The sequence below is a fragment of the Anopheles darlingi genome, chromosome 2 (genome assembly GCF_943734745.1).
Source record: "Anopheles darlingi chromosome 2, idAnoDarlMG_H_01, whole genome shotgun sequence".
Classification (NCBI taxonomy): Eukaryota; Metazoa; Arthropoda; class Insecta; order Diptera; family Culicidae; genus Anopheles; species Anopheles darlingi.
In genome coordinates, this window is record NC_064874.1 from 80,433,529 (window position 1) to 80,453,556 (window position 20,028).

General features: G+C 46.1%; 5 protein-coding genes across 5 annotated transcripts in view; 3 read left to right on the forward strand and 2 right to left on the reverse strand.

The window, feature by feature from the left end:
• The first annotated feature begins 2,190 nt into the window (after positions 1 to 2,190).
• On the forward strand, positions 2,191 to 3,440 carry LOC125951595 (uncharacterized). Its single transcript, XM_049680537.1, has 4 exons — positions 2,191 to 2,623; positions 2,719 to 3,021; positions 3,096 to 3,206; positions 3,268 to 3,440. Exons 1-4 carry the CDS (start codon positions 2,525 to 2,527, stop codon positions 3,307 to 3,309), a joined length of 555 nt encoding a protein of 184 aa, XP_049536494.1. The 5' UTR covers positions 2,191 to 2,524; the 3' UTR covers positions 3,310 to 3,440.
• A 353-nt stretch (positions 3,441 to 3,793) lies between these two features.
• Positions 3,794 to 4,637, forward strand: LOC125952174 (uncharacterized). The gene is made up of 4 exons (XM_049681488.1): positions 3,794 to 3,882; positions 3,959 to 4,114; positions 4,198 to 4,455; positions 4,515 to 4,637. Exons 1-4 carry the CDS (start codon positions 3,808 to 3,810, stop codon positions 4,569 to 4,571), a joined length of 546 nt encoding a protein of 181 aa, XP_049537445.1. The 5' UTR covers positions 3,794 to 3,807; the 3' UTR covers positions 4,572 to 4,637.
• Positions 4,638 to 4,824: 187 nt separating this feature from the next.
• LOC125952171 ((3R)-3-hydroxyacyl-CoA dehydrogenase) lies at positions 4,825 to 6,086 on the forward strand. Its single transcript, XM_049681484.1, has 3 exons — positions 4,825 to 4,983; positions 5,090 to 5,710; positions 5,791 to 6,086. The coding sequence occupies exons 1-3, from the start codon at positions 4,944 to 4,946 to the stop codon at positions 5,871 to 5,873; spliced, it is 744 nt and encodes a 247-aa protein (XP_049537441.1). The 5' UTR covers positions 4,825 to 4,943; the 3' UTR covers positions 5,874 to 6,086.
• LOC125952172 (serine-protein kinase ATM) overlaps positions 6,005 to 20,028 on the reverse strand; it is a 14,180-nt gene continuing 156 nt past the window's right edge. The window contains exons 2-19 of the mRNA XM_049681485.1: positions 15,350 to 15,850; positions 15,064 to 15,281; positions 14,620 to 14,994; positions 14,402 to 14,541; positions 12,795 to 14,335; positions 12,210 to 12,722; positions 11,867 to 12,144; positions 10,839 to 11,795; positions 10,651 to 10,776; positions 10,486 to 10,584; positions 10,272 to 10,425; positions 9,902 to 10,194; positions 9,711 to 9,832; positions 8,262 to 9,630; positions 7,644 to 8,179; positions 6,935 to 7,574; positions 6,494 to 6,864; positions 6,005 to 6,432 (exon numbers count right to left, since the gene is read on the reverse strand). Of these exons, the coding sequence (XP_049537442.1) occupies positions 6,069 to 6,432; positions 6,494 to 6,864; positions 6,935 to 7,574; positions 7,644 to 8,179; positions 8,262 to 9,630; positions 9,711 to 9,832; positions 9,902 to 10,194; positions 10,272 to 10,425; positions 10,486 to 10,584; positions 10,651 to 10,776; positions 10,839 to 11,795; positions 11,867 to 12,144; positions 12,210 to 12,722; positions 12,795 to 14,335; positions 14,402 to 14,541; positions 14,620 to 14,994; positions 15,064 to 15,281; positions 15,350 to 15,830 (8,577 nt within the window). The 5' untranslated portion in view covers positions 15,831 to 15,850 and the 3' untranslated portion in view covers positions 6,005 to 6,068. The remainder of the gene's footprint in view (positions 6,433 to 6,493; positions 6,865 to 6,934; positions 7,575 to 7,643; positions 8,180 to 8,261; positions 9,631 to 9,710; positions 9,833 to 9,901; positions 10,195 to 10,271; positions 10,426 to 10,485; positions 10,585 to 10,650; positions 10,777 to 10,838; positions 11,796 to 11,866; positions 12,145 to 12,209; positions 12,723 to 12,794; positions 14,336 to 14,401; positions 14,542 to 14,619; positions 14,995 to 15,063; positions 15,282 to 15,349; positions 15,851 to 20,028) is intronic.
• LOC125959558 (uncharacterized) overlaps positions 16,912 to 20,028 on the reverse strand; it is a 3,214-nt gene continuing 97 nt past the window's right edge. Inside the window, exon 1 of the mRNA XM_049692383.1 lies at positions 16,912 to 20,028. This exon is cut by the window's right edge and continues 97 nt beyond it. Within this exon, the coding sequence (XP_049548340.1) occupies positions 16,912 to 19,602 (2,691 nt within the window). The 5' untranslated portion in view covers positions 19,603 to 20,028.

The following is a 20,028-nucleotide window of genomic DNA, read 5'->3' on the forward strand; positions in this document are numbered from 1 at the left end:
CTTCGGTACCACGCCGCCGCCCCAGCAACCGCCACCTCAAAGGTAGGTCAAAGTACGCGTAAACCACGGCGTACGCACGGCGGCGTTTGCCGGCGTCGCGATCACGATCAACCACACGGCGCGCCCGCGAATATTCGCGAGTACAACGTGGTGTAGGGGACGCCGCAGATTTGCTATTTTAAGCTCCAGTCGCAGACACCGCGCACCCGTGCCGCATCCCGTGCCCGTGCAGTAAAAGAGTAGTGGACACTTCCTTCCTATTCCGAAACACGACGATCGCGATCGCACAACACACACCACGCTTCCGAAGACGACGATCGACGAATCACGATCCGCAGCGAGCGAGCACACCGCCAGACCACGAGGTTCAATTCAAAAATCGCGGCGAGCGATTTCTGCTTAAACTGAGCTACTCGTCGCGCGACCTTTGCTTAAACTGAGCTACTCGTCGCGCGACCTTTGCTCAAACTGAGCTTTTCGCCCCGTGGTAGATTTCGTTTTCACCGCGTGGTGGATTTCGTTTTTATCGTTTTCGCCGTTTCGGGCGATTTTTTTTCAAATTTGCTCATTTTCCAAAACCGTTACAGAACGAATCGGACGGAAATGCTTTAATCTTTATGCTATTTGGAACACTAAATTAAGCTAAGATAAGGTTTTAATTCAATACAAATCCATATTAAGATTACTAAACTCGACTAATCATTTCGTGAGACTAGTGAGAGATTTATTAATGGGGTTTTCACACACCCAGAACCCTAGAAACTACTACTAGTGTTACTAGCGATTGCTTAAGAAGAGTTAAGTTGCTTTGCCTCCGCTCCTAGCTCCTAGTTTTCTTCTTATGATTTATCTGGCCCATTCTGACGATTCTCTATCCTTTCTCACTTGAAATCATCAGACAATTACACATTTCGAAACCTACACAACCGTTCAAACTAACTAACGTATCCAATAACCTACCATCATTTGTTCAAACCTAATTGAATACCTCAGTAACTCGAGTTTACCTACTAGATTGAACTTTTCAGACTAAACCACCACACAAAACCCCACCAACCGCATGACGAGTCCCGCGCTAACTGTTTCACCATGCCGGGAAAATCATTTCCCAACGTTTTCACCGGTAACGTGTTTCCACGCACAATTCGGATTTACCTATTGAAGTCATACTTTGCTACGCTCCAACTCGAGTGGGGGAAGTACCGATTTTCCGATTCATTGTGATGCGCTTTGCACTGGATCAACACCTCCATCCTCCGCTCCATGCGACTAATCCGGTATGACCAGTTCCAGTGATCTAGAGAGACGTGCATCACGATGAATCATCTAGCTGTGCAACTGGAGGCGCTTCTGCCATGACCTTTCCTCCATGACCACTAACAACGCCACGCTCACAGCAATTGCACGTGTTGCCGCACCTCCACCAGCGACAGCGCAGAGCGGAAACGTTCGATAGATCGATAGCGAACCGGTGCCATTAGTAGTAACGTCCGCGCGGAGAACGCGATAAGCAGAGGGAGAGAATTATTAAAATGAACGGAATGTTTACTCTCGGGACGATCGCTTCTAGCAGGTGGTCAATTTGCGCTTCCAGAACCGCACTGGCAGGATGATGGAATCGATTATAAATGACCACCGCTACCTCTCCCAGAGAATCCAGATAAACTGCAAATAATTCCTCTTTCAAGCTTCCGAGAATAGCAAAGTCACCGATAGCAGGGACTTTATAATATTCGTAGAAAATAAAAGCGTTTCTTGGCGTTACACTCCAGGATGAGAAAGGTTAGTTGGGATCATCCTGTGAACATGGGAACCCCCGCCCGATATAACGGCAACCTTGGCACAAGGTGAACCTCTCCCCGTAGAGGGAGAGACACCAACCGCATTAGACGCCAACCGCGCGTCAACCGGGATGGTGAATAATTCAATTTTAATTGATCATTCGGTACCATTTTGATGCGTCGCTCAGCCACCACGATGAGGCGTTCACGATAGCACATTAGCCAATTGGTCTTCCCCGTGTTCCCACAGCCTTTCCACAGCCTACTGAAACGGTGGCAGACGATGGGACGATGTCGGATCGTGGCTAGAACCGGACAACTGTCAGCAACACACACTGCCACCGTCGCGCGGTGTGTTAGTAGATCCAGCGAGATCGAACTACAATTCGTACTAATCCCGCAGTCCGGGATAGTAGTGTGCACGATCCTCTGGACATGACGTCCGTAGTAGAACTGCAAATTGGTTGTCCAGTGTTGTCCGAGCTTTGCACATAAATAAGCGAAACCTGGCCGATGGGGCGCGAGATTCTGTTCACTACTCGCGCACGCTACTGATCAACGCTACCTCCACAACGGTTAACGGTTACTCGCGCCGCAACTCAGCAACTGGGATCGATACTCGTGTGTACTCGAGGTGTCACGCACGGCTAGGTTCCCAATTTTGCGTGTCAATCGTGATAATCAGTTGCTAGTGGTCGCGATTATTAGAAGCCCTTTTTGCTGGAATCTCTAGTGTGTACATCATGGCCGCCTGTAGTGCAAGCACTTCCGCAACCTTCGCTGGGTTGCGGTTACCCGTGTTACTAATTGTCGTTGGCTTGGTTGGGGTGTCATTAGCCTGTGTAGGTATCCGAAATGGCAATGGTAATGTAAATGTTGTTCCTGCAAATGACATACCTGCCCATTTTCCTCCTACGTTCACACTCCTGCAACGCAGAATGGTGGATACAAGTTAAAGGTAAAGCAGATTGAAAACTGTGCCGGTCCGGATGCGGTCATTACGGCGGATAACAACTTCACCGTCGTCCTCACGAAGGACTGTGACGTCAAGGCACGGGGTTGTGTGCGATTTAAGGATTTCAAAACGGCCAACGCCAAGTACACCATCAGCAAGGATGGCGTGCAGGTGATGCAGGGTTCGATGGATCTTTGCAATCAGGCGTCACGGCCACGGCGCACCGAGAACATAGCCGCGCTGCTTCGCACCCTTGGTGTACCGGAAAAGTGTCCCGTCGAAGCGGTAAGCCACCAACGGTTGCTTGGTTCGTTCGCAACGTTGCCGCAATGTAATTTTGTCTTTTTCACTCGGCACAGGGACAAATCTGTATTGAACCCAGCCAAGCGGTGAACATTCAGCGCTTCCAGCAGTACCTTTCGCTTGCTCGTGGATCCATCAGCGTTGATATTGCGGTGCAGCATGATTCGGTATTCTCTCTCGGTTGCAAGCCGGTTTGACATCGATACTAATTTCACTTTGCATTTCCAGGGTAAAAGTTGTTTTAAAATTCGTTTCGACATCACAAAGTAACTGCGATTTCAAGACTTGGTCGACGGTCGAACTTCTATTGAAAAGAATAAGGAATGGAGAAGGATTTGTATATTCTGGTAACAGGATGCGCTAAAGGATATTATGCAAATAAAGCCATCAATTGAATGCAACCTAAGCGTAGCCATTTCTTTTTAAACACAATGTAGCAAATTTTCCCAACCTGCAGGAGCATCCGATTGATCTTCCACTTTATTTATCAGTATTCCCCAGATCCTTTGATTACGCTTACGATACCAATCACTCGGATCACCAACATTGTCGCTAGAAATGCAACTTTTCCGTTTTCATTTGTCGAAACAGTAACGCGCATGGATCGCATTCATTAGGCGTAATCTGATTAGTGTTGCTGCTAATCACGCTAGAAAAACAATAATCCATTATGGAAAGCGGTGCGGATACGGAAATGAATCTATTCGTATAAATAAGGGTGACTGGGCTGCGCTTTCCCTATAGAACCGCAGAAAGCTTGAAACAACGATGTCGCCATCCGTGAGTGCAATCGCACTGCTCTGTGTCCTGTCGTTGTCGCAAACCCGACACATCTCGGCTTGTGTAAGCAGCGGCCAACAAACACGACGTTTGTCCACCATGGATAACACGTTAACTGATCTTCGCTTTCTATTCATAGAACGGTGGGCACAATTTGATCATCCATAGTATCGACAACTGTGCTGGGAAGGGGCAGGTTATAACGATTGATCCGAAATCCACCGTCACGCTGATGGAAAACTGCTCGGTCAAGTCCAAGTCCACCGTCACGACAACCGGTTTCAAGCAGGCAAACGTAAGTGCAGTAGTGTTCACCCTCGCGTTAGCACAACCACTAATTGCAAGAACATTATGTTGTTTGTGTCGATTGAGCGTTAGATGGAAGTGACGGTTACTAAGAACGGATTGCCGGTGGTAAGGGAGACGGTCGATCTGTGCGCTAGTCTGGAGGATGCGGCCAGCAACAAGGAAGCGATGGAGATCATTACGATGTTCGGTGTACCAGAACACTGTCCGGTCCAGCCAGGTACCCTTAAAACGGACGAAAGTCAAACGTACAACTTGGAGAAGTACAAGCAACATCTGCTCGTCGCACAGGGGCGATCCATCATCGATGTGTTGATTAAACACGATAAGGTAACGAGTGGCCGAAGCTGAGAGTTGCATATAAAACATTCGTAGTTAAATCCTTACAGGGCGATAGCTGTTTCAAGATAGACCTGGAAGTGGTGGCTCCCAATCTGCTGGGCTGATCTGCAACGTTACCGGATAGCAATTCAATAAATATTAATTCTCTGGCCTTGCGGGAACGAAGTTCAAAATTCCATTATTTCCTTATCATTCACCATCATGCAAGGTTCGATCCTGATGCTAGCTAGAATCTATAATTTATGGATTAATCGTTCCTGTCTGCGCACGCGGCCGTTCATATCGTGATGCTACAGGTGCTTGCGACAACGCAGCCAGCGCACGAACGCAGACGCGACTCGATCCGCGGCTGGCGCCTTTATCTGTCGCGTCGCGCGGCCCATCGTGCACAGTTTTATTTGTGTTCTCAACGTGACCGCCGCGGTTTGTTTGTTTAGTTTTCTGTCGTAGTTTGCTGTAATCTCTTATACTCAACGATGGCTTCACCTCTCGCCGGCAAACTTGCACTTGTTACCGGTAAGTGTCGAGGAAGGATAAAGCATCAGGATCAGCAGGAACTTCAGTGCATTCTATATGATTTCTCCGGGTGTGATTATGTAAAACCCTTAACTCCTCACCCTAGGAGCGGGCTCTGGAATCGGACGTGCGACGAGTCGACTCTTATCACGGGACGGTGCGATTGTCATTGCCGTTGATCGTAATGGGCCGGCAGCACAGGAAACGATTGCGAATCTGGCGGCACCTGGTGTGGATCATGCTGCCTTCGAGATGGACGTAAGCTCCGGCGACAGTATTGATGCTGTGCTAGGGAGTGTGCTGGAACGGTACAAGCGACCCCCGACGGTGGTCGTTAATGCGGCCGGCATAACTAGGGATAACTTTCTGCTGAAAATGCCAGAGGCGGATTTTGAAGCCGTCATCGATGTGAATCTGAAAGGTACCTGGTTGATGCTGCAGCGCTTCGGACGTGCCATGATCGATCACGGGTTGCCCGGATCGATGGTGAACGTTTCCTCGATCGTCGCACGTACCGGTAACATCGGACAATCGAACTATTCACCGAGCAAGGCGGGTGTTGAAGCCATGACCAAGGTTGTGGCACGCGAATTCGGCAGGTACAACATCCGGGTGAATGCGGTTGTACCCGGTTTCATCCAAACGCCGATGACGAAAACCGTTCCACAGAAGGTAAAAGACATAATGATAATGCAGTGCGCGTTGCGTCGCTTCGGTCAACCGGAAGGTGAGCAGGGTAGCGGTTCAGTTACAACCTGGAAGCAGTCAGATAATAGTGGACTCTTTGATTTTGTGATTTTCTTTCAGAAATCGCGGAAGTAGCCGCTTTCCTCGCATCGGATAAAAGCAGCTACGTTAATGCTACATCTATTGAAGTGACCGGTGGTTAACGTAACAGGCAGACGGCGTCGTCTTACCCTATTCGGATGTACAGGTCAATCCCCTCACCACCTTCGTTATCGTTCTGAACCGTGCTACCTCAAATCGATTTATAAGTAATTTTACTTCAATTGTTTTGCCTTTCTGCACAGCGAAAGGGAAAATAAAGGAATTCTTCTATTGTTACAGCGCAAAGCGACATAGTTTCACAGATAAGGTTGGAAACCATGAAACAGTTGACACAGGTTCCGCTCGTTGGTGGCCGCAAATATCAGCTTCTGGACCTGTCCCTCGATCGAGATATACTTATCATCTTCCATGCCCTCCAACTTCTTCGTCACCAACATCAGGGCACGTTCCGCCGTAACGTTGACATCCGGCGTATGCTGAACGTAACGCATTTCGTTGCAATCGGTTGTGTCCTGCTGCGAGTCCTGCAACTGCAGTTGGTTTGCCTTTTTGTTCGATAGCACATTCCAGGAGTAGAGCGGATCGTGCAACAACACCTCCAGTATGGTAATGATCGGTGCTTGGTTGTTTCTGAGCACTTCCATCGTTTTCTCGCAAGACCTAGCAATGTTATCGACAAATTAATACCCGTGAGATCAGTTTAACACTTTCGTTGACTTACTTTCTGAAGACACCCTCGACCCCGGTTATCCCCATACCGTCGACGAGATCGCGAGTCAAACGAAACGGAATAGTTTCAGGTGTTGGCAAATTTTTGCCCAACTCGAACGCAATACCGAAATCGATGTGGATCACCTCAGCCGTCCGTTGGTCGATCAGGATGTTCTGCACATGCCGATCACCGATTCCGAGGATGTATCCAATCATCGAGCTAGTGGCGACACTCTTCACGTATTTCTGGCGCTTCGCGAACCAGTCGCCCGGCTTGGGATAGTGCTCGAGGAAGTAGTACCGAAAGACGGGCTGCAATCGACGACAGATGCGGCGATAGTTTTCCAGCTTATCGTCAAATGTCTTGCCCGGTTGTGCATTCTAGCGGAGCAAGCAGGGAATGTTGGCATTGGTTAATGATCACACATTCCTCTCCTCTATCTGGACTTACCTCTTGGAAGAGTTTACGTGCCCGCGATGGATCATAATCATTCGGACGATGCCTTGTGTGACCCTTCATCATCCATACACCTATCGGCATCGTATTTTCGCACCACTCCAGTATGCCGCTCTGGCGGGACAGTGGAACAACCTTGTACGTCCGTATCGAAAGCTGCCGCCGTGCCGTTTCCTTATCGTGGCGCAGTAAAATGTTTATAATACCAAACACTTGCTGCATTACCGCATCCTGGCGCATATCGTCTTTCCCCTTCAACAGCTGCGTGCGCAACTTCCCATCTGTGCAGCGACACTCGAGCTTTTTCGGAGCATTAATCCCACCGACACCGGTGATAGTAGGTTCCCATTTAACAATGCCTATAATCGCATTTTTATAGTCGCCCGATTCGACCACACGAAGCCCAATGGTGGGACAGTGAATGCTTTCTAAATCCCTTAGCGAACGTAGCTTGTCGTGACTCGTCATCTTGTACTGCAGAAAGCTCGGGTTTCCAGAAACATTTTTGTTCGCCAGCTCAATGAGCGCCTGATTCATACTATCCATCTGGTCGATAATTTTGCTCACTTCCGTTAACTTCAAGAGGTCACCGTGCAGCTTTTGTGCTCCCATAAGACGATCGTCATGTGATACACTAAAATGGAAGGAGATGATTTCGTTAATCAGCGTTGATAACCATCGTTGATGTGGCACCCATACTTACTCAATGCCAATTTGGTCCTTGAATGCGTGCAGCTGTGCGAACACGTATGGTAGTGTATGATGCGGATGAGCGAGGGTACACCGTAACAACGTACGATGCACTAGGGCACCTACTGGGGATTTTGCGCTTAATCTTGGAGCCAGCTGTGGTAGAACGGGAACGAACTTATACGATGGAATGTCTTGTATTCTATCTTTCATCAACTGCTGTACACTGGTCTCCTGCAGATTGTTTAGCCAAAGGGCAATAATGCGAAAGATCACCAAATCACTCTCGACCGTGCTCTGCCTGCTATAATCGATGTAGTATTGCAAGGCCATCACCAGATAGTTTCGACGATCTTGTTCTACCCTTTCTACTTCCTTTTTATCACGCTGCATATTCTTTTGCATCAAGGCAGCAAGCCTTCTCATATCCCGTTGTCGTGTGTCCGACGCTTTGGCCGCTTCCGTTTTCAGTTGTTCTAGTTCTCTCTCCATTTTACTTATATTATCACAACGCATTCTCCATTCTTGTGACTGACAGTACTTGCTTAGCTGAAAGGATAAGGTATGTAAACGCTTGAATTTTTATACAAAAAATAACAAAAGTAAGAAACTGGCTTGCACGTGTACTTACTCGAACAAACTCACGATCAGCGTATTTGGCCACCGTATGTACGACTGTAAAATTGCGGTCGCTCTCGAAGCACCGATGACTATAAGCAACCATGCTTTGGGCAACCATTTGCGCAGGCCAGTTATCTTGTGATTCAAGTTGTCGAACGAAACGTAGCGATTTGTCGAAAAAGTCTCTGTGCAGCGTTACCAGTTCCTTCGAATCACTTTCCGCCTGGAACTGACCATATAGGCGCAGGGCTACGGCATTCACCATCATATCACTGTACTGCTTATTCTCCAGCACGTCCATGGCACGTTCACAAGCCAGCTTATGATTTCCCATGCCCCAGTTGAGCTGCGCATCCTCCAGTAGTACAATCGCCTGAGCATTGGCAGGAAGTTCGATCGTCTCGATGAGAGCTAGATTGCGCAAGGCACAGTCATGCAGCCCACGCGAGCGGGACTCGTGAATCAGTAGCAACAGCGAGTTATACATGACACCGGGAACCCAATTTTGTTTAATTCGACCGGCATTTGTCTGAAGTATCGACCATCGCTGAGACAATATTTTCTCCTGCAGCTCAAACTCACTATACGGCAGAGCGTCCTGTTGGTTCCACTTGTCTAGCAGATCCTGTTCACAATCGATTTGCTTTTGAAACAGAATTTCACCAAAATCTTCAATCTGTTCCAGTTGCCTCAGGCGACACAGCGTTTGATAGATGTGTTTCGTCGATTCGGTGCTCGTGTGTTTCAACAGATCAGCAATAGCTCGTCGCGCCTCCGAAACTGCACTATCGACAGCAAGTTCATCTTTGAGCGTTAGGCTTTTCAACGCTTTATAATGCAAACATTCAAACAGCTTTGCCGACACTGTTGGGCCATATTGGCCGATCGAAGAACCAGCGTTGTCGCTAATATCAATAGCTACGGACCAATCGGCAAGCCGCCAGGCACACTCGTAATCAATTTCCTTCTCATTTTGGTTAAAATACCGTGCTAAACCATACAGACTGGAGTCCTTCAGCAGCTGCAAAGTGATAGCTCGGTCTGCGCAATCTACGCCGATGTCACCTGGACTGTTCAAACTTCGGCTAGCATCCCGAAAGACGAGAGCACGGTTATACTTTTGCTCCAACTGATAATACTCTGCACGCTCAGAGCGTGGGTTTAGAAACTCTTTTACGGCATCGTTTACACCGATGGCTATATGAGAAGATCGCATGATCTCCATTAGATGGCGATCGTTCTTAGCTCCTTTTTGGCCTCGTTCTAGCTGATCGTAATACCATAGCTCGCAATAAATGATAGCTTTAAAATGAGCCTGACAGTAGCGAGCGGCTTTGGCTATTTTCAGATAGTCCAGTTCAATATTAAACTGCGGAAAACTGTCCATTTGGAAAGTAAAAAGGGTTCCAATTAATACAATCTGTCAATTGAATAGTGTGGTGAAAGAATCGCTACTCACATTTCATTGTTGATTCGAACACATTCAACTACGGTTAGCATTAGCTGTATCGCTTTGGAATCGTTAAATAGCGTGTAACCGTCTTCACCGTTGTCAGTGAACAAGGCAAAAAAGTTATTTATCTAAAACAATCAAAAGCATGTATAAATCAATTGAACAACTCATTGCAAATGATCAACAAATGTACTCACGAAAAGACCAATATCAGTGTTTACCGGAACCTGAAGCAGTTTCAGCGCAGCTTGAATAAGCAACGGAACGAGTTTTTCGGCAAACGCTTGATCGAGCGTGACCAATTCTTGAAGCACTCTATTCCTTAGGAATTTCAACAGAATGGTGCACACTTGCAACACGAAGGATCGATAATTGTTACATTCTTGGCCAAGCGCGGCAACCAAATTTGGGACGCTGCCTTCGCTAAAGCTAAACAAGGTCACTTCGGTTGTTGATTGCCCGAGAAATAGGCTCATGGTGGGAAGCTTAGCTGCCATAAAATAACGCAATACGAAGCCCAGCATTATCACCAGTATCGTTATCGAGAAATACACTTCATCGTCTTACCAACAGCCGAATGAAACGTTCTTCCGTGAAGCAGTGCATAGGCAGCGAGCGAAGCACTACGACCGACGGTAACATTCTTACTCGTAAGCATAACATCAAGCTCAGTTAATATGATTTCGGCACACCTACTCACAGCGTTCTCAAATGAGTCGATCTGTTCAGATTGTAAAAATGACAATTAAATGTCGCCTTCTATTATACGCGCTCTACCAACCGTTTCGTAAGCAATCATTTCAACATCCGAATTTAGCCGCATGGATCTCAGGTCGAGAGGTCCCAGTTCTCCTAGGCACCTCATGGCTTCAACTGATTTCTGTGAATGTGATAATAACGAATTACTAGAGAGCTACATGTTACCTTTTCACAGGATGTATTTTACCTTATCAAAAGAAGAGCTGCGAACGACGTCCAGAAGCGTAAAAACGAGCAGATGCAGAATACTCTCATCGCCCACTAATCCGATCTCCTTGCAGAGAACATTCAACTCGTTGCGTTTATTGGTGATCTACGATACAAGCGAACCATTAGCAGGTGTACGTCTATCAGTATTCAAATACCAAAGCTTACCACAAGTCTCAGCGCAGCAATGTCTTCATAACGAAGATAAGGCAGTGCCAGCAACCCATGAATTTCATCCCTCAAGGACCAAACCGCACTACCGTAGCCTCGTGTCTTGTGGTCCTCAATAACGGCACGCAGTTCAGCGAAACGATCATCGGCGGGGAAATAATTGAGCTTGGCTATTGCTTCCGGATATAATTCGGGTTGGTCAACGATGAGAAAGCGGAGCAGTGCAAGACATTTTCCGGAAAGTTTTGAAGCACAGTCCAATACCTCTACCTCCAACAGGGACGATGCAATGAAATTTAGATGTTTGGAGAGAATAGCATATGCCTTTAAAGAGAACAGCTTCAGCATACGCTCTAAACAATTCACTATGGCTAAGCGGAGCTTTGGTACGGTGCTCATGAGGTTGCCGAGGAAGTAAATCACTTCTCGGACGAGATATTTGGCAAACGATCCGTTGCAATGTTCATCAATGTACTCTCGGAGCTGTTCGACCACGGCAACGTACTGAAATAAATGAACCACCTTTTGCTGCTTCTCTTCGCTTCCCCAAAGCCAACGCTTAACATCGGTTAGCAGTTTTTCGACCAATGATTGCCTATTCTCCTGGCAGAGGTAACTAAGCAGCGGAACCGTTGCCGTTGTTCCGTGAGCTTTTAAAATATGTTGCCGTAGGTAATCCATTGATTTTGAGAAATTACTGTGGGTAACGGACAGATAATCATCTTTGCACCGAGCGATGTCATGCTCGAGTAGCTTTTCCAGTTCATTCACATCCTTCATCCGATATGTGAGATGCTTGAGAACGTCAAAAATCTGCGATTTTAGGTCCATCCTACGCAGGAATGGTGTCAGAGCCTTCTGTACCTGCGTTGCTATAGCCGTGTATTTCGATGTCAAGCCGTCGCACTTAGCAAACCACGGTAGTAGAAAGGCTACACAGCGTGGTAAGATTAGCTTAAGAAAAAACATAGATCATGAGAAGTTATTCGCGCAGCCATCCAAAGTCAACTTTTCCTATTACTTACCTTTGTCATTGCTTCGTGCTCTATACCGACTGACTGGCAGAATGGTTGGAAACGATCAGGATGCATGCAGAGCATTCCAAACGCTATTCCTTTGCGGTGCATTTGCACAAAATTTTCGATGGATCCAGAAGCGCCAGTTAGACGACAGGGGAAGTTTTCCAAGCTATAGTCCTTCGCAAACCAAACATCCAACAGACCATCTATGTTTGTCTGGGCAACTTTGACGATCTCAATACCACTCACTACACTCACAAGACGTATTAGAGTCGCTACTTTGGCTGTTGAGCAAAAAAGAGTATCATTTAGATAAAAAAATATTCATTAGCCATATTTCTACACATACCATCTCTCAATTTCCCATGCGAAAGCAACAGAATGAAGTCTTGTAGGGAACGTCTCCTGAGTTCAAAGCAAACGCGAAATGTTCCCAGCAGCAACTGTAGTAAACCGCTCACTGTATTCGTCCTTTCGTCTAAATCATTAATGCTGCTAACCACTTCGAAGTCCACCATGTCGTACAACATGGTCTGAAAGTCATAGTAGACGCGCGATACTTGGGCATCTTTACCGTACACCCAAGCGGAATGGAAAATATGTAGAAAGTTTCGCACCACCTCTATCTTGATGCTGTAGCTGGAGCTGCTTAGAAGTGGTACTAGCCCAGTATATAGCTGCGTGTGCAGCGGTTGTTCAAAGTCTTCTGGAAAAGCTCTTAGTAAATGCTTGATCTGAGCGATGATTTTGCCTTGCAGCTCGGTAGAATAGGTATGCAGTTTGCATTTCTTTACGAAGGAATTGAGCACGATGGTCACATTTTTCGTCATGGATTCATATGGGCTTACAAACTTGACGAGGTCTGCAAGGACAAGATTTGTTATTTAATATCATATAATGTATGCTACATTGCAAAAACGGATCACACGCTTACCGGCATACAAGTGTATGATTTCCTCCGTTATACCCACATTCGTATGATGTGCCTTGCACACGCTTATCACATGTTTCAGTACCCAATCGGCTACAATCTCGCTCGATGGATGACGAAGCAAGATGCGACATAGATCGAAAATATAAAACACGTCCAAGCTACTGTAAATGTTTAGTTCAAGATGTTCGAGCATGTCATGCACAACCGCGACATGCACAGCCCCTTCATACTGCAGATAGTGTACCATGGTGTGCAAGTAGCATCGATGAGTATGTTGCCCGGACGGTAATTGATCCAGTGTGATGCGCTCCACATGTTCTGAATCATCGTGCTGTGTTTGGTCTATATGATTCTTACACCACTTTAGGACGGATGATACATCAGCTTCTTGCAATACTTTCGCGACCGCAGGATGGTAGGGACCTTGGAAGATGGATAGCAACCGTTCACCAATACTAGCAACTTCGTTAGTACTAAACGAGGAATTACACTCCAGTAACCGTTGACAACCCATGTTGAGCAGCTGTAATTTAAACATCACCTTCTTAGTCAGCACGCATCGTTCTAGTTGGACAATCGTGTGGGCTTGATGGTTCATCAGGATGTTGAGGATATGCAAATAGAGTTCCAATTCGTAGCATATCTCTTCCAAAATCGATAAATTGAGCATCCTGCCTTCTTCTGGCAGTACATTTTTATCGAAATTGAGATAGACACACAGACGATCGAATAATACTTCGTTTACATTGTAGGTAATCAGTTGTCCTGCTTCCGTTTCATCCATTCTCGACTCAGTCTCTTCCGACATGATCAGCTCATCCACATTTTGAAGCAAAAGCCTACGTTCGAGCTGCCGTAAGCAGCGATCTTTTTCGACGTACACTTCCGTCAGCAGACCGAGCATTGAATCGCCGTTTTGTGGTTCACTACCAACATGTTTGGTTACCACAGCTAGAACGGAGATATTTGCGAGCAGCTTCGTGCTTAACCTTATCTTTCCATGAATAATTGTCCGTTGGACTCCAGGGCCAATGTACAGATAATCGAACATCTTTTTTAACACATCCTCCTTACCACCCGATAAGCAGTCGATACTTGACAACGTTTCTAGGATGGATTCCAGACAGGCAGCACTGGCATCGGTCTTCTTGATGGCATTCGAGTAAATCGCCTCAAGTATTGTACCATTCAGGAAATCAATGCTTGAATATTTCCGATACCGAATTAGAAGCTGCATCAGTCTGCAGCTATCCGCTGCAATGGACCGTATCGTACTAGAACTAGACCGACAGGCGGCATTGAGAATCTTGGTCCACAAATCCCCGCAAAACTGTGCATCGATCATTGATGCAATAGACGAACGGAACATCTGTGTATCTTCATACTGTAACAATACCTCACAGCAACGGTAGAATGCTCGATGCTGCTCCACAGATTGTACTGCAGGTTGCAGTTCGCTCAGCTGCTGCAACAGCGGTTGATAGTCTTGCAATAGTAGTGCCGCACAGTGTCGCTCCAGAACAAATGAAATAATTATTAACCTTCAAAGACAGAAAAACAAAATGTGAGATACGCGGTCACAGATGATAAATAGCATTGAAACTCACCAGCACATATTGTTCTGATTGGAAGTAGAGCAGGCAAAATCCATCAGTTTTTGTAACTTCCTAGCCTTTTTTACCTTTTTTGACGAAGATTCTTCACATTTCTCTTCGCGCACCGTACAACCAGTTTCATCCCAATTAATCTTAATAAATCAATAGTATGCGGTAATTTAAAAAAGATGTGAAAATTGATGAATCGATCTGTAAGCACAACTAATTACCGTATAGCACAGCCTGGCAGCGAAATCAAGGAATCCATCAACAAATTTTATTTCCCGTTCCAAAGTTGCATATTTTGGAATGTAGTTCCTCGACAGTTGTTCCTTCAATTCCGCCGAAACAATACAGAATAATTGGTCCAACTGTTTGTTTCGCTCTTGCGGAACGATAGTGGGAGCAGGCAGTTCGTCCGTCAATCGATCATCCTGACCTGACTGAAGCTTACCTCCAGGGCTATCCATCACCAAACAAAGGTGCATCAAGCGAAACAGAACAATCTTCTGTTCATCCGCCATTTTAGGTTCATATGCCTTTAGAATGTATGGTGTTAAGGAGTTTAAGAACGCCTGTACTTTCACCCTGGCATCTACAGCAACCTGAAGCAATGATTAATAAAATCGAATGAATCAGCAATGTTTGAAACATTGGAAATTGCTTGAACTTACGCCCTGTACTGCATGTAGTGCGATTACAATAAGTTCATTCATACATTTGTTCTTCTCAGTCTGGCGAATTTGTTCCATCAACCGGGGAAAATAATCTGCCAGGAACGTTGTCTTTGAGCAGTTCTCGAGGAATTTGCGAATAGCCAGAGAAAGACATGGTAGTACTTGTTTTCCCAGCTGAACGTCATCCAACAGCATAAAGCACTTATCAATGAGAGCTGAAATACAGAAAAATAAACCTCTGATAAATCTAGATGCCATGAAGAACATAATGAAGGCCACATACCTCGCCAAAGCTCGTAGGAAATGGTTGTAAGATCCCATTTCACTCCCAACACGTGCTTTTGAATTAGCTCTACGAGACAAAACCCAAGGCACGTCCTGATGGCTTCATCCTCAAGCCCTTGAAGTGCGTAATCGATCAACTGTTGATAGCTAAGACGAGGCGCATCTCTTTGCATGGCACATTCGGCTATTTTGCGCATGAGCATGGTATAATCGTCGTTTTTGCCCTTCACTGTAGCACTGGTAGAATGGGCATGTTTTAACATGCTGTGGTAGGTAGCATCGAATACATCATTCCAACCGGTTTCAAATCGCTCTGAGTCGATGTAGGATGAGAAATCTTCGGTACGATGGTTCGCTATCACCAGCAATTTGCCGACAGCTTTGTGGCGAACGGTCACTTTATCCGAACGTATATCTACCAGCAGCATACAAATTTCTCGGTCTAGAGCGGCCAAAGAACTGTTAGACGACTGAGACATCGTGATGATAACACTATCTCCTGCAACAACAAAAAACGTATTGTTCATGATAAAAATTAAATCAATACTAGATTCTACGACTGTCTACAATACAAGGATTTGCGAGTACAACAATCAAAGTTTAGTTTTTCATACTTGCTGTTTATTTCTATGAAATAATTCATTTTTTTCCTTACATCTTTCTACAAGCGTTGTAAGTGCGTGTAAGAAACTAAACACTTCCTATCACCATCTAGTATCTTTTAAATCCCATATCGCCAAAGATGTAAATGTAAAGTCAACTTTATCAGCAAGATCATATTCAATTTTGTGTACAGAACCGAAATTTGGAAAAGAAAAACAACTATCTTTGTTGATTACTAATTGTAAACATTCGCCACATCATCGCAACATCGCCAATTTATCCATTTTTCATGTAAGTCTTCCTATCGACCCCTACTTAAATTCAGTCCTAGAAGGTATGTTCTTCACTGCCAACCAACGCAAGGGACATCTTGTAATTGATATTATTGCCTTGAACGTAATATTACTTTCCGTTCAGTTAAATTCATCACATTCCGGTTGCTTATTGATCTATCGTTTGCATTATAGTACTTAGTCTTTAAATATACCACATCATCACATCATATATCAAATCCTATCACATCTGCGAACGATCGCAAATAGCTAATTAACATTACAACACTTTTGGTTTATCAGGTGGTATTGTTCCTTTTTCCAATTTAACTTTCTTGAAAGCTAATTCGGTAGAGATTCGACTAGATATTCCATCCGCTGATAACATTCTCCTGACCGCCAATATAGAGATTCCTGCACCTATTATTCATTGATCGATCATAAATTACTAAAATAATACGAGAATATAGGAATTGATAGCGAAAAACAGATCATTTACTTCTAAAGCCAAGGCACAGAGTTCTGTCATGCAAGTTCATATTATTTTTAATTTAATGCGAAATGTAAATGTTACTCTTTTCATGTGTTGAAAGCCAAATAAATTATTCCAAGTTTCATGCTTGCAAGGTAGCCATTTACGCTGGCTTTCCTTCTAGTGTTGGTTATCCATTCTCCATTACAGCTACTAATTTCGGCCAATAGCGCTTCCACCATACTCATTTGTATTGGCGCTAATAAAATCCAATAGATCGGATCCATCGATACGAGACCCAAATCGTTCGAAGTGCACGCGTAGTGTATGCACGATATTGCTATCCGGTCGTACCCTTATGCTGCACTCCAGCGGCACAGCATCGGTAATGGCCTTCAGTACATGCTCTAGAAACATGACCCATTGCTCCTGGTCACTAAATTGGATCTTGTGCGGATTGCGACCGTAGATCAATTCCACCTGAAAGATGATACAGACGATGGACGACATAACGAAATAGCAGTCGCGAACCGATCGAAGCACGTATTCATTGTCGATGGATTCCGATATGCGAAGCAGATTGAGCATCTTGCTGTCTTGAAGCTGACACTCAAATTCATCAAACAGTCCAACGAAGAAACCGCCCACATCAATACGATCACTTCGTCGAAGGTGTGGTACAGCCTTGAAGATCATCGTCCACATTGTCCACCGGAAGGAATGATTCCGAAGCAGGGTAAGCATACGTCGTAGCAAGATTTTTCCTTTCCGTACTCCCAATACTGCGGTTATTGTATCCTGTGAAACACTGGACACTAGTGTGGTCGCTAGCCCGCTGAATGCGTGTTCGTCAACATCGACCGACATTGCTGCGGCAAGCTCCTCACCGCGTACCCTTTTCTCATGCAATAATCGCGCTGCTTCGATGGCAAGAGGATTGCCTAAATCTTCCATCTTTAGTACCAGTGTGTAGAGGCTTTCGATCAGCAAAAGTACGTTGCGGACCTTGCGCTGTGTCAATGAAGATTCAACAGTTGCGGCTGTTGTATAGACTCCAGTCGATTGACCGTTTTCACCACTCGAACTCAGCTCGATGAGCTTCCGGGGCGTCGTGAAACTACCGGAGTGTACCTTGCCAAGCGAATTTTCAAGCCATTCCATATCTTTTCCCTCCAAACCATTGCGACCGTTATGATTAACGCCCACGATACCGGATGCAGTCAGAGCAATATCCATAGGGCCTAAACTCTTCGCCAAAAACGCTTTCGATAACGTGTATGTGGTAAACTGCGGAATCGAACTGCTTTTCAATGTCGCCAATCGTTGTCTGTGCATGGTAAAGTAGTAATCGTTGTAGTACGGTATTTCTAGGTTCAGTTGAGCCCATTGCAAACCGACCAGCCAGAGCTTCTCACTGCTGCTCATCATGTTAGCGTATTCGTCATGATCCACCGTTTGCAATCGGTCGCTACTGAGGCTTTGCCTTTGCTGCTGTTGTTGCAGCACCTGCTGTTGTTGTAGCAACATTGCTTGCTGCTTGCTACGATATGCATTTAAAAGCTGGATCTGCTGCAATGACTGATTTTGACTAGCAACAGACGCCTGTCGGTTAAATGCAAACAGTTGGTTCTGTTGAATCTCCTGCATGAGACGCTGACTGTGTTGATTATTTCGCAGCGCACTGCTAACAGCCAGTGTCTGGACATTGGCGTTGTAGGTGTTTGGGGACCAAAGGAACGGAGAAGCCGCGTGCTGAATCTGCACTACTGGGAGTTGTGGCCTGTACGGGCCGCCGACCGATGAGTATGCATATGGATGGCTGAAGGCTGGATGCATCGTTAAACTGCTCATCGGTGTTGTGTAGGGTGTAGCTAAACCGTTATATGGCATGTATCCAACAGGCATCTGCGGAGCACGTGGTAGCAACAAACTAGGACCGGGTGCACAGCCACGGTAGAATGGATGTGGGCTTGTCGCCTGAAGCTGTGGCGATGCTAATGCCGTCCTCATTCTCTGTGTATACATAGACGGCATCATCATTGGAATGCCAAGTTGGGGCTGATTCGCTGTATATTGCTGCTGTGGCATCGCCCCACCCGTCGGAAATGCATTCGGTTTCAAGAACAGTGGCGATGTGGCTTGCAGATGTCTTTGGTGTAGAAGCTGCTGCTGTTGCTGTGCTATAACCTTCTGCTGTTGCACTAGCAGGTGCTGCTGCTGTACCAACTGCTTCTGTTGCTGCTGTTGTTGGATGACGCTCCTCTCGATATCCTGAACGGAGAGCATGGTCACCGGTGGAGATGAGATGGCTTGCGGAGGGCACAATTGATGGGCTTGGGAGAAGATCGGACTCGAGGTTGGGCCACTTGGCTGAAACGTGGAGAGCTCGCTCGATGGTGTTGGGTCGGTCCGTTTGATGGTACCGTCCCAAATTTTTGGATCCAACCGTAGCTTGCTTGCGAACTCATCGCCAATGCTGGCAACACCAGGACTGCTGCGACTGCTTGCCTCATCGTTCGTTTCGTAGCAATCGAAGCTTCGCAGCTCCAGATCCAGATCGTATTCATCGAACAACGTATCCGTGTCACTGCTTTTGCTTTTCCCATCCACATCGGTAGCGCTGGCGGGGCTTTTTCTCTTCTTGCCATCAAGCTCGAGACGGACCAGTTGCTCGTGCAAGCATTCCCAGTCACCTTTAGCAGCCGCACCGAATGTTTCATCGTTCAGAGCATCATACTTTTCGTCGTTCGTCTCGTCGGACTCTTCCTCATCATCGAAGTAGCGCAAGCGGATTGGCGTTCCGCCATTTCTTCCAGACTTGCTGTGTAGGCCAAATTCATGTCTTCCTCCATCTTCGCCGTTTGTCGGGAAGCCAAAAAACGAGTCCATACTCAGCCGATTCATACTCGCAACCGCGTGCCCATCGGATTAGTGTCCTTTTCTGCTCCGGACAAGGACGAAATCACATCGAATCCCTGATCGCTGGTATCGTTTGACGAGTATTCACTGATAAGGATTTAGTTGATTTTATCACAGCGCTGCACTCGCAAACACGCAAATCCTGGGCCCGTGTCCACCGGCAGGAATTAATTCGACGACTCACAGACGAGAGCAGGAGATCTTTGACCAACACGCTTAAGCTAGCTGAATGGTTTATCTTGATTTCTTTTGTACTAATCTCGTCGCTTACGTAGTAACCATCGAACAAACCGAAGTTAACAGCGAGTTATTCTGCGCGGTAATCGATTGACCAAACTTTACCGGCAAACTGTTGTTTTGACATTTCGCGCGCTCGATCGGATCCTGGCCAGCCGGTTTCCGGCACGAAAA